The sequence below is a fragment of the Natrix helvetica genome (genome assembly GCF_964273705.1).
Source record: "Natrix helvetica genome assembly, chromosome: 4".
Classification (NCBI taxonomy): Eukaryota; Metazoa; Chordata; class Lepidosauria; order Squamata; family Natricidae; genus Natrix; species Natrix helvetica.
This window is the reverse complement of record NC_138550.1, coordinates 141,392,953-141,406,005: the sequence shown is the minus strand read 5'-3', so window position 1 is coordinate 141,406,005 and position 13,053 is coordinate 141,392,953. Positions and strand designations below refer to the sequence as shown.

At 37.3% G+C, this 13,053-nt stretch overlaps 1 protein-coding gene across 2 annotated transcripts in view; it reads right to left on the bottom strand.

Moving 5' to 3' along the window:
• NECAB1 (N-terminal EF-hand calcium binding protein 1) overlaps nucleotides 1-13,053 on the bottom strand; it is a 39,597-nt gene that overhangs the window by 7,598 nt on the left and 18,946 nt on the right. For both annotated transcript variants that reach the window (XM_081951176.1, XM_081951177.1), the window contains exons 6-10: nucleotides 6,392-6,528; nucleotides 4,246-4,358; nucleotides 3,134-3,210; nucleotides 1,786-1,839; nucleotides 357-469 (exon numbers count right to left, since the gene is read on the bottom strand). In XM_081951176.1, the coding sequence (XP_081807302.1) occupies nucleotides 357-469; nucleotides 1,786-1,839; nucleotides 3,134-3,210; nucleotides 4,246-4,358; nucleotides 6,392-6,528 (494 nt within the window). The remainder of the gene's footprint in view (nucleotides 1-356; nucleotides 470-1,785; nucleotides 1,840-3,133; nucleotides 3,211-4,245; nucleotides 4,359-6,391; nucleotides 6,529-13,053) is intronic.

Sequence of the window (13,053 nt, the reverse complement as noted above, 5' to 3'; positions counted from 1 at the left end):
TTAATTATTTTCTCCCTTGGATAATAGTTTCTAGTGAAAGTGTGGTAGCTGACACATCTTCTGAAGAATAAGGCCGCTCTATTCAACCAGATTTATTCCAGGAAAATAAAGATTGCCTCTTCTATCTTATTAATGGCTGCTGTCCTAGGTTACTATGGCCTGACATTTACTATGGCCCACTGTGACATTTATAATTCCAAGAGAACAATATAATGGTGATACTGCATTTGCTGAATTAGTCAGCCTAGGATGTTTATAAATGTTCTTTAATAATGATTTCCAGTGTCTCCCAAAGTGCAGTCTCTCTATAATATAATGACATGCATTCTTCCATCCCTTGAGAATGATATACTCACTGCAGACATCCATCCTGAGAAGAGGCCATATCTACGTACTGCTTTAGAGCAAAGCGGAACGGCTCTAGTTCTTCTGTGATTACTGACATCTTACGCTGAACAATCATTATTTGCTGGCAAAACAGTAGTGCAATCCGATTAATTGACATTAACTATACTGTCATCAAATTATCTTTTTTTTATTTTTAAAGTTTATTCTGAGATTGTTTTTCCAGTTCTTCCATGCAACTCCAGCCACTGTTGTGGTCCACTGCCGGCCTATGAAGCTGGCAGCAGAGTCAGATAGTGAGGAGGTTGGGGAGGAACATGAGTCGGTCCTGGAGTCTGGGTAAGGCTCAGACGAGGGCTCTGCTTTGAAGGCAGAGAGGGGCCAGGGCCATCTGGGAGTTATGTGCTGCCTCTGGAACCTCCAGACCAAGAGCAAGACAGAAGAACAGACTCCCCGTTCCCAGTGCGCGCATGCGTAGAGCTGCCAGAAGGCAAGAACAGTTAAGACAGAAGAGACGACTTGGAAGTAAAGCTTGGAGGTGATTTGCCCCTCCCACAGGACATAAAGGAGGAGCAAAGGCATGTGAGCCTTTGCAGGAAGCAACTTGGTTCATGCTGGTCAGTTTATGTTCTGAAGCTCCGTTTTGACTCTTTGCTCTGTGTGGCCTTGCCTAGCTAATTACCAATTAAGTCTTTGGCAGCATTTCGAGGAAGATAAAGGTGGGTGCTTATCAGTCTTATCCCAAAAGACTTTGGCAGCCTACTGTAGGACTCTTTACAACTATTTGGGATTCATTACAGGCTGTGAATAAACATAATTCACAGCCTTTGAAATAAAAAGAGGGTTTTCGGGACTAAGCATGTGGTTTTTATTGTATCAGGAAGCCTAGGTCAGAACAGCCACATTATTCTGGTTCCACTCAATAGCCCTTTCCCCCCCTAAATATTTTTTTTATATTAACAATTCTGGGTTTCTTTTTCACATGCTATATTGCTTTATGCATTCAACATGTAAAAATGCTTCTAAAGTTTACTTCTGATATATGTTTGGCTGGGTTTTAAAGCAGTTTATTAAGCTAGAATGCACACAAAGTGACAAAGTAAATAGCTATCATAGGAAATATTCAATCCTTTCGTTGGTTTTAAAATGGATCAGCCAATGAATGACTAAGTCTGAACCCAGCTCCAAAGGTCAAATGATAAAGCAAAACCAAAGTTTTTCATGTTTGAGTGCAGGAGTAGAGCAACATGTAAATAAATAAACTTGTGTGATTCTTGGATCATGTTTCTAGAAAGCCTTATTAGAAACAAGTGCCACAAAAGATTGTGGATTGAACAGAAGACGCCAGCCTTAGCAAGTCCCAGAACAGATTTAGAACTCTTTCTTCTGCTTTTCCATTCATATGGATTCCATGGAGTGGAGTTGGGAAATATTACTTACAGATTTAGTATTATCTTCTGAAACCTCCTCTTCTAGTGGCTCGAGTTTTAGGTCCTTGTCAACCAATAAAAGGGCAATACAAAAGAGTTAAGGTTTATCTAGTGCTTTAACACTCTTCAATAATAATTTAAAAAATCACTAATACTGTGATTCCTAATCTATTTTGATAGAAAATATATAAAAATGGAGTGGAATTTAAGGGTATTGAATAAATTATTTCCTCTTCTTGGGGAAACAGTCTAGCATTGATTCGTTTTAGGAAAAATACATCTATGAAGGTTGCTAGAATAGTTACAAATATTTCTACCATCAGATCATTTCAACACACGACTATGCCAAGAGAGCATCATATCCTGCCATCTAAAGCCCTCTTCTGATCTATGGCTGACCATAAAAGCCCATTTTTATGCTCAGTGTATTTCCTCTGTTTCAGAATTAAAAACTAGTTTTGTCTGGAATTGGTTGAACATGGTCCACATGGCAAACATTAAGAACTATGGTTGCTGCAATGATAAAGCAATCAGCAGATAGTAGATGAAACATGTTGGCAGATGGTGATACATTAATAATTTCAGCTGGTCAAATCTACAGTAAAATAGGATTTGCAATGGGTGGTAGATTAGAAGATAATCTACTTGTAAAATATCACTTTTTAAAAATGCAGATTAAAAATAAGTATATCCTGGACAATCAAGATGGATCTTTTCTCTCAAAAGCAATACATCATGTCTCCTGGAACTTCCTTTATGCATGTTGTTTAATTATCAATAAAACTTTACCTACTCTATGATGAAAAGCAATAAAGATATTAAGAGAGCAAGAGTATGTCTTAATTTGCTCTGTGAATTCACTGTGTACTTTTTGTAATATGCTAGTTTTTGTTGTGTACCTGCTCAATGGCAAAGGATAGTTATATTTGTAATTTTTTTCCTGATAACAGTTGTGGCTTTTCTTGAACTTATAAAACTTCACTTCTTCCTTTTTTAAAAAATTAAGTCAGAACCCCTGTTCTTATGCACATCATAGTCAAACTGGGTCTTTCTTTTGTCAGCTTCTCTCACCACACAAAATTTGATTCTGTTATATTCTGTTGTTGGAAAGTTGCCCTATCAGTAAGTGGATGAACAGACTCCTTAAGTGCTGGAGGTAATGGACATGCCCTATTACTGTGCTGCTTTTTGGTTTAGTGAAAATATACAAAACAATTAGTGGAATCAATGTGTCCTCTTTCTAGAACAAAATTAACTTTAGCGATTCTTAAAAAAGAAACCTTAAATACTGAACGAATCCCATTTCTTACAGAAGCTTCCAGTAGCAAAGAGGGATGTAGTGAAGTAGCCATGCATACCTTCTGTTCTAGCTTATCAATCAGCTTCTGAAGTCTGTTTATTTGAGACATCCACTGATTGTCCTTCTTGTGCAAACCTTTGTAAAACATACATACCTGAATTGAAAACATGATTGAAGATTGTACTTGCTTAATAAGACAAACGTTTATGATATCTATGTATTGTTTCTTGGCGAGGGAAGAGAGTTTTTGTTTCACTGGACAAGTGGTGCATGTAAAGTATAAATCCCATGTTGATTCTGTCTTGATTTAAATCTTTCTACTGCTGCTTTCTTTAAGCAAATGTTGACCTCATTCTTCATAGATTGCTTGCACTGCATCAAATTTGCTGCACCTCCCCGAATAAATATTAATAAAGATAAATATGACTGCAAGTTTAATTCTAGCCCTCTAAAAAAAAATTGGGCAGCCATTTCGTGGTCTGCTGTTTTATTCTGTTTTTTAAACTCCCCTTTGACACCAGTAATCTTGGAATTTATTATTTATGCACACACATAAGCCACTTCTTATTTAAAAAGACTTCACAGCAGTTTAAAACTCAAAAATAGTTTCTCATCTAAATTCTACCCAGGGTCAATTTTGTTTAATTTTTGAAAGCAGCCAAGGCTAGGTGTCTGCTAAAGTGAGTATTAGTAAGAAGAGAGAAAATTCCTTCAGAAAGTCAACAAGAGGCTTGCATCACCTTGCCAATTGTTCAGAAATGGGGAGATACTTTATATGTTCTCCACATCCAACTATAGTAAAAACAGACCACAAAGGTGGAAATGGCCTTTTCATCACAGTGGGTTATCAGGATGAATATAAGTGGCTACTTCAAATTATTTTGCATACAATATATTTGTTTCTGAATATATTAAGATGCATATCTAACAATATTATAATTCAAATATATTGAAATATTTTAAACCCTGCAAGATGTTTAACGTTTGTTGCAGGTATCTGGCGGATGTAAAGCCAGTACTGTACACAAACAATATAAATATTAAAAATGATCAGAATATAAGAAATGATTGATTTTATCCATTTAAAAAAAATGAAATTTATTTCTTCATTAATTTTATATGATGTCTTACTTGCATGAATAAACAATGGTAAATGTTAAACAATATTACCTGGGTTCAAAAGAGGACTAACTGGAGAAAAACTATTATTTCTCTGGAGCCTTCGACCTGAACGTCTTCCTGGGTGTTGTATTTTTAGCACCTCTGGCTTCTTTGGGACTTTCCTTTAGGGAAAAAAAATACATAAAGCTGTTCAGTATTTAAATTATTTGTATTTTTAATCTATTTGCATAGATTAAACCCTTTACATAGAACCCTTTACATCAGGGGTGGCGAACACGCGGCTCGCGAGCCGCATGCGGCTCCCGGCCAAAATAAATGAGGCTCTTTGCCTCTTATCATTATTTAGTATACTGTGGCTCGGATCGTGCGCTCCCTTTCGGAAGCTGGGGAGGTCCTTTGCAGGCAGCTAGAACGGGCCGCCTGCAAAGGACTTCCCCAGACTTGCTTTGAGGAGCACGGGGCGACTGAGGCTAGTTGTGAAGCCCCAAAGCCCCCACCGCCACCGGAAGAACTGCTGCCACCTCCTCCTCATCCTCCTCTAACAGGCAGCACTGCCGGATTTGCTGCCCGGCGCTGTGGCTGAGATGAAGCCGCCAAAGCTCCAGCCGGAATCTCCGCGCGTGGCAGCGGTGCCTCCCCTCCACTCGGAGCAGCTGAGCTCAGTCAGCGCTGGGTTACCCCTGCCCCCTCCTCCTCCTCCGCCGTGCTTTTGAGGAGCCATGAGGCTGCAGGAGCCAGTAGGAAGGCGGGGGGGGGAGCAGGGGGAAAAAAGCCTCATGGCTCCTCAAAAGCACGGAGGAGGGGGAGGGGGCAGAGGTAACCCAGCGCTGAGCTCAGGAGCAAATCTGGTGATTCTGTTGGAGGAGGAGGAGGAGGAGGAGGTAGCAGCAGTTATTCTGGTGGCAACTCGTACTCGTCGGCATCTTCAGCAGAAGCCCTGCCCACAATGAAGAAAGCAAAGATGGAGCAGATCCACGCAGATGACGTCGCTGCAACATGACTGGAGGAGGAATTCTGGGAGTTGAAGTCCACAAGTGTTAAAGCTGTCAGGTTTGAAGACCCCTGGGGTTTTTTTTCCCTAAAGGGTTAGGGGTGCAAGGGTCTTGTAACTTGACAGCTTTAAGAGTTGCGTGCTTCAAATGCCAGAGTTTCTGAGCCAACATTTTGGTTGCTAAGCAGGAGCATTGTTAAGTGATACTGATATTATATAACACTTTGAATTAAGCGGGTACCTTGAAGAAACATAACTTTGAGTTTCAAATAATACTGATTTCGTTGTTGTCTTAGGTGACATCTGTGAAAAAAATTCGGGTGCTCAGGCATGAAAATGTGCCGCTCAAACACTATACTTTTCTGCTCACATCGGAAAAAAAAATAGAGGGAACATTGCTTCCGGGTCTGTTTTGGCAGGTCACTGCGTGGTGTGGCTCTCTGATTCTCACAGTTTAAAATTTTGGCTCTTTTTGTCGAACTTGTTCGCCACCCCTGCTTTACATAGACAAACCTTGTTAAACTTTCTCATTATTGTTTATGTCTGTCACAAAATTGATCCTAAATGCACTGGGTATCAAAATAAAAACCAGGCAAGTTGAAAACAAAACCAGCAACAAGAATACAGAACTAGATAACATTATTTCTGTATTGAGACAACATGATTATATAAAAAGTAACAGACCCCAATATAGTTATATTTATATCTTTATTTTTATCTAATCTTGAGCAAGGAGGTCAAGATAGGATTCTTTCCTTTTATATGTTCCTGTAACAATAGCACTGGGAGGAAGGTTGAGAATGCCTGCCTAAAGTCCTCTAGTGAGAATGAGAATCATGAAGGATCACTTTGGGACCAGGCAATGAGACAGAAAGCTCCAAAATAGTTCACTTTTAGTTCAAAGACAATGGAACCAGAAAAAAGAACAGCTCATCAACACAAGAGCTCCCTTGAAATCACTACCTGGATATGGATTCATTGAAAAGAAAGAGTCTTGAAATAGAAGGAATAGTTAGGGAATAAATTGTGGGCCTCAGGTACTTTCAAGCAATCTAACTACAAATCTCAGGACAGGTTTTATTTTGTAGAAGTACTAGTAAAGTGTCATTTTCTAAATTAATTGAGCAAGACATTGGTCCATAGCAGCTTTCCTATAATAATTTCCACCATGCTGCCACTGAGACACAATAGTAAGAATCCTACTGCTGTTGTTGGGTTTGTTCTTCCGTGGTTTCCATGGCACATTCCAGGGAATTATGTAGAGACTGTAGTTGATTCAGGGTTTCTTTTAACAAGAAGCGAGTCGCAAATTGTTCCAACGTAGAAGCCTCTTGATAATTCTAAAGCAAATAGGGAAAACTGCTAGTAAAAAGAAAAAGCTTAACATTTGTCAGCTACAAGCACATTCTCCCAAATAATAGTTCCTTACAGTCATAATTCTAAAATCAGATTTGTTATGTTCCAAATGTTATTCCAAATGGAAAATTGGGGGCGGGGGGAGTTAACAATGGTAAACCATATCTACATTCTTTCAAAACAAATGTTGCAAACTGATCATCGGGAGTCAGCCGTGTGACCTTGGAGATTAAAAGAAGGTTAAATCATAATATAGTTAGTTTTATTTTGCTTATTGTGTTGTCCGAATTCCCCCATTGTACATTATAAACCATGTTTTAGGATATTATCCAACTCATATGCTTGAGGTTTGTTCAACAAATCATGGTAAACAGCAACAGTATGAATGCAGATACTTTGACTCATTCAACTATGATTAAAACAAGTCAATAAGTAAAAACATAGGTGCTGGACTGTGTTACTTTGCATTCTTGTATCTTGTATTCAAGAATTGCTTTATTTTAAGATTATTGGAAGATAAACTTTTTAGTTATTTATATTTTCACCCTGTTAAATCTCTTCTCAATCAAATAACATATTTAGCATCACAAGGAAACTTGAAAAAATGTTAAGGGCAAATTAACATTAGGACATACTTATATTCCAATGACTTTTAGAAGACTTATAGTAAAAAATGAGCAAACTGCCAATTTAAAAATCAGTAAAATACAGATTTGTAATTGCTAATCCTATTTTCTTTAAAAAATAATAATAATCTATACCTCATTTAAAACTGAAAATGATTCTGGCACATTGATTAAAAGGTCTACTACTATAAAACCTCACCTGAATTTTCAATGAATGATTCTTGAGAAAAGCATCTGTTCCCTTATCTTCCCCTTGAAGATGCTCAGCCTTCCCCCCTTCCACCCATCCAAATGATAAGTGGCTCTGCCCAATTTGTGAAGTTTCTGATTAGGTAAATTAGTGAAGTTTGCCATCTTCTCCAATATAAGACTTGCTGCAAATATTATGTGCAGTATTTTTAGTTGTGACCTTGGGGAGGATGTTAGCAGGGTTGGGATCTTTCCGGAGCCTATTGGCTGCTTTTAATAGGTTACATACTGCTGCTCCCTCTGCCCTGCAATTTACCCATCAACCATGGCATTTTTGTTTTTTTAAGCCAGTTGGCCAACACATGAAGAAACAAATGTCCTAGAAAGGAGGCCATTTTGTGGAGCAGGAGAGTGCAGGCCTTTACCACTCTACCCTTGATCTAACAATCCAACTGCCTACCCAGCACATAGATCATCTGAAGATCTTGTACCACACATGTACCGCACACATGATGAACTAAGCATTCCAGTAAAACAAAAATGGAAAGATCCCATGCTGCAGATGAAGCCTGCCACTATTTCCACACCCATCCCCAGCCTACATTAAGGAGAATGATTTATGGGTGTCTCACTGGCAGAAACATCATTAATAGTTGCATCCTAATTTTCCCTACTGTGAACTATTAAGATAGTAACACCTGCCAAGTCAGACTAAGGACCGGCTATGAGGATGGAGCAAATGATGCTGGCATGATTGTAGATGGGAGAAAAATTTGTTAAATCAATGATCTGAATATATTCTTTATTATTTCAAATGGTTTTTATATCAGCTTGTTTCAGTATGTGTTGTATAATTACAGAATCAGCAATACAATAATACAGTTCAGTGAGTAGGGATCAAATATAAGTTTCATACGGAAAGAAAAGAAGAGTATAACATTTTTGTTATTACATATTTTTTTAAAAAAAAAAATAGACCAGAAGTATTGTATATCATTTCTTTTCTATTTGTGGTAAAAGCAGTTATTGAAAGCCCAGTTGTCACTCATCTTAGAAATTGTCCACATTAATGGATAGCAGAAGGCATTATATTTTTCAAAATATTTATTTAGCATTCATGAACATTAATCAAGCCTGTAATACTACCAGCCACAGTAGCTGTTATTTCTACCATTAATTGGGAAGAAAAATTCTGAGAAATTATATGTCACTCCCGCTTTTTAACCTGATAGCAACTCTGCATGAAAACATTTGTGGCTGATATTTGAAAGTGTCAGAACTCATTTGTACAAGTAAAGCTAATTTATGTCTTCCTCTACATTATTTGACAAGGCTGCCTCTAATTAGATTAAGGATGATTTTCCTGGAAAACATAATATAATTGCTAGTGGCCTTCATTCTCTAGGCATGAGGCTAGAGCCATAAAGGAGAACAGAAACAGACAATAAGACTTTTTTTTCAGTGGACTACAACTATTTGAACTAATTGTACCTGAATAATTATATTTTTGTGGCAAATGAATGAAGAAAGATAGATGAATTATTAGGAGATCTACCTTTCCTGTATAAAGTCCAATAATATAAAAGGTGTATTTACATACCTTACTTACAGATGATCAGAGGATCTTTCAAAATCTGCCAACATCACAATTTGTCTCCTGGGCCAAGAATTTTGCTTTGGGAATTACTGTACAAAATTGTTTTTAATCATGCTGATTCTATTAGAAAGAAATTGTTTTCATTTTTTTCTTCTTCAAAGAACAAAAAATCCAGGAAAGACTGCAGCTGGTGCACAAACCAAAGCTGTGCGAAGGTTATCCTAGTCACAATTTGATGGTTCCATTATTATTCCTTTGTTTGGTAATTCTTTGTTCTTGCTTTGTTTTTATAGTCTTTTATGATTTAAGTGTTTAATAATTAATAACGATAATAGTTTTTAGGTGTTTGTAGGGTATAATTACAGAATCTTGCAAATTTGATTGTGCTTCTTTTCCCTTTCTTGTTATACTCCAGCGAGTGAGGGATGAGTCTCTTCTGCCTTCCCAGAACTTGACGGGTATTTCTGTTTTCTAACAGTTTCTGAACCTGGGACCTTAAAGTTCTTATCCTCTGTTTAGTCAGCTTCTTGCATCTTTAAGAGAAAACCTGTGGACATTATCCATTTCTAATGAAGTGATGGGAGCGGGGGGGGGGGGGGGGCTATCATATATCTTCTTTTTGCTACCCTTGTACTTTGAAACATCTTGTCTTCCAAAACATCCAAACTTCCTAGTCTTTAGAAAGCTATTCAAATCCTAAATGCTCTGTAGAACATTTTGAGGCTATTGATGAGTGGGATATCTTGAAATAGACATTAAATTAATTTCTTCTTGGTAGACCTGTCTTTTGGTTAATGTTATCTGCCTTGAACTAAGTATACATCACTTTAATAATAATATAGAGCTGCTTGGAATTGAGCTGGCATACACTTTTAATATACGTATCATCATCCTTATTCAAATAATAAATACCAAGCATCTTGGTTTTTGCTGTTGTTATTCAGACAAGAAACTTGTTATAAATAGCCTCTTTCAACAACATGGTTATAAAACACATATTTTAGAAAATTAAGTATGGTAGTACTGCAAAGGACCTTTAAAATGACATTTAATATAATATACAAGTTTCTTTCTTTCATTGTCATCTAATGGATATGAATACTGTTGGTCTGGATTCATGTCTCAATATTGTAGCAAGATGATTGAAACCATTGGTCCTATCCAAAGATGAAAGGGACTCCATTTCAGGTAGTGTAATATCCTGTGTCAATGCTGTTCATCATTCCATTTTATCTAAAATGGTATACTGCATTCCTTATAAATTGGACATATTAGGGGGAACTGCATATTGGGGACATTTGCTCTGGCCTACACCTGCAAAAGATAGTGCTTCCCAGTTAATTCCTAATATATGAAGACCACATTCTTTGCTCTTTATTTTTCCTGTATTTATTATAACAAAAAGCCAGTTCAGTAAATAGAACTGCAATTGGCAATGTAAGAACTTTGCCAGATAGAGAAAACAACTTTATGTTGTTGGCAGGTTTATAAGGGATAATAGATAAAATAACCAAAACAACAAAAGGGAGAGAAATAATGAGATGCCTCAATTATTTTGAAGGAAAAAGCATTCCAATTTTAAGATGCTGCTGTGGTAAAATCTTCTCACTTCTTCTTTGATCAGGCAAATTTTAAGTTGACAGAGATGCAGAAAAAGTCTTAGACCTTTTGTTAATATAATCACAGTTCTACTTTGCAACAGAAGTGACTCATAGCAATTCCCCTCCAGGATAGAAGTAATGAGATTTATATGATACACTTATTCCCAATATCTATCTTTCTTCAGACACTCCATTACATGTATAAAGACTTTCACGGGCCTTTGTCTCCTTTCCCTTGCATGCTGGCTTCGTAACACAATAGCAAAGCATTAGTCAAACATGATTTTGCCAGGTATCTTTAGCTATCTGATTCCTTCCTTTGAAAGTGAAAACAACACTTTAGCCACAAAAAAATGACAAGATGAAAACAAATGCTGAATGTGCCAAGGAGATGAGACTGAAAAGTCTGTGGATCTTTCATGTCGGGGTTCTTGCGAGAAAGAGCATCTGAAGAAAATAGAATACAATTCAACTTGTCTTGGTAAGAGTTTTAGATATCCATAAGTTGCTAATGAAACTCAGTCATATATGAGGCAACTTTGAAATGTTCTATTTAAACAAAACATTTGAAGGGATTTGAAGAAAAACAGAAAACTTCAAAATCTTCAAGGTCTTTGTTTTGAAAGAATAATAAAAAATGAAACAAAAATTCCTAATGCAGATTTTTCATATTCAGGAAGGCATTCTATATCCATATTGTACTGTTCTACTTCGGAACCACTGACTTATCATGCCAAACACTAATTGGTTTAAAAGTGCTGGGAAGTAACATATGAACACATTGGTCCAACCTGTCAATTGCAGGCCAGCGAACTGCAGATATTCTGGCTCTACCTCTTCTGTCATATAGACCCTCTCCTTCCAAAATGGCTGCTGTAGTTTTGGGAGCCTGAAGGTGGAACTCCAGATGAAAAGGAGAAATAAAGTATACTTGGAAAGAGGACAGTAAATCCTGTCACAATCTCTTCCAGCCTCTGATTATTTTCAGAAAAAAAGAAAATTTCCAAATAATTAAATCAGAAAGGGAATTTGATTCAAGGATACCTTATTTCCATGGATACTATGTCTTTCAAACATGGCACTGTTAATATGGCTGAGAAATTGCTGGCTGAGAAAGTTTGGGAGTTGAGGTCCACCCATCTTAAGTTGTCAGGTTTAAAAAACACTGGACAAAATTTTTAAAAGGGTTAAGGTTAACCATTGTGTTCTTTTTGTGTTAGTTCAGTAGTATCATCTCTTAATCTTTTTACTTTTAAATTAAAAAAAATAAAGCTTTGAGCTAGCAGTCTTCATTGCTAAAATCAAGCTAGACTCCAAAAATATATTTTTTTCTGTAAGGTTAGTTGATGAGTAAAGAAGTATGGTTACTCAGCCAATTCGAGGTAAGATGCTGTGATATACTTTGAAGCAAGAGATTATAAGGGTTTATTTGGAAAAATTGATAGAGTTACTTAGCTACATACCTAGTTTGATACTGCATAACTCTCAGCGAACCAAAATTTACCTACTTAAATGTAGTTTGCTGAGGAAGTCCCAGTTTCTAGATTCAAACAAAAACACTAGCCAAAATGATTTCCCCTGTTACAGTTTAGCAAGTGTGTCTAGTAGCCTAGACCCAGTGATCCAGGCCAGTGTAAGGCAGGTTCAGAATATAACAGAATAACAGTTGGAAGGGAACTTGGAGGTCTTCTAGTCCAACCCCCTGCCTAGGCAGGAAACCCTACATCATTCAGACAAATGGTTATCCAATATCTTCTTTAAAACTTCCAGTGTTGGAACATTCACAACTTCTGGAGGCAAGTTGTTCCACTGATTAATTGTTCTGTCAGGAAATTTCTCCTTAGTTCTAGGTTCTTCTCTCCTTGAATAGTTTACACCCATTGCTTCTTGTCCTGCCCTCAGGTGCTTTGGAGAATAGCTTGACTCCCTCTTCTTTGTGGCAGTCCCTGAGATATTGGAACACTGCTATCATGTCACCCCTGGTACTTCTTTTCATTGAACTAGACATTTAATTTAATTTTTTTAAAATTTAATTAGCACTTCTAGACCGCCCCCTCTCCCAAAAGGGACTCGGGGTGGTGTACAGTCCATATCAAAAACATCATACATAATAACAATTAGAATTATTAGATGGATAAATACATAAATAAATAAGAGGAGGATAAAATAGACAGAACTGTAATTGCCAAATAAATAATTTAAAATATACAAAATTTAAAACCCGTGTCCTATAAAATTAAATCCCCTAAAAAACCAGTAGGAAATATATATGCCAGGAGGTAAACGTTAAGAATTATGCCAGGCCAGCCAGTCGGAATAGGTGTGTCTTCAGTTTCTGCCGGAAGGAGCGGAAGTCAGTGGTGGTTCTAATGTCGGGGGGGAGGTCATTCCAGAGGGTTGGGCCCATCACAGAGAAGGCCCTACTCCTTGGTGTCGCCCGTTGGCATTGCCTAGTGGACGGCACCAGGAGAAGCCCCTCCCTGTGAGAGCGAATTG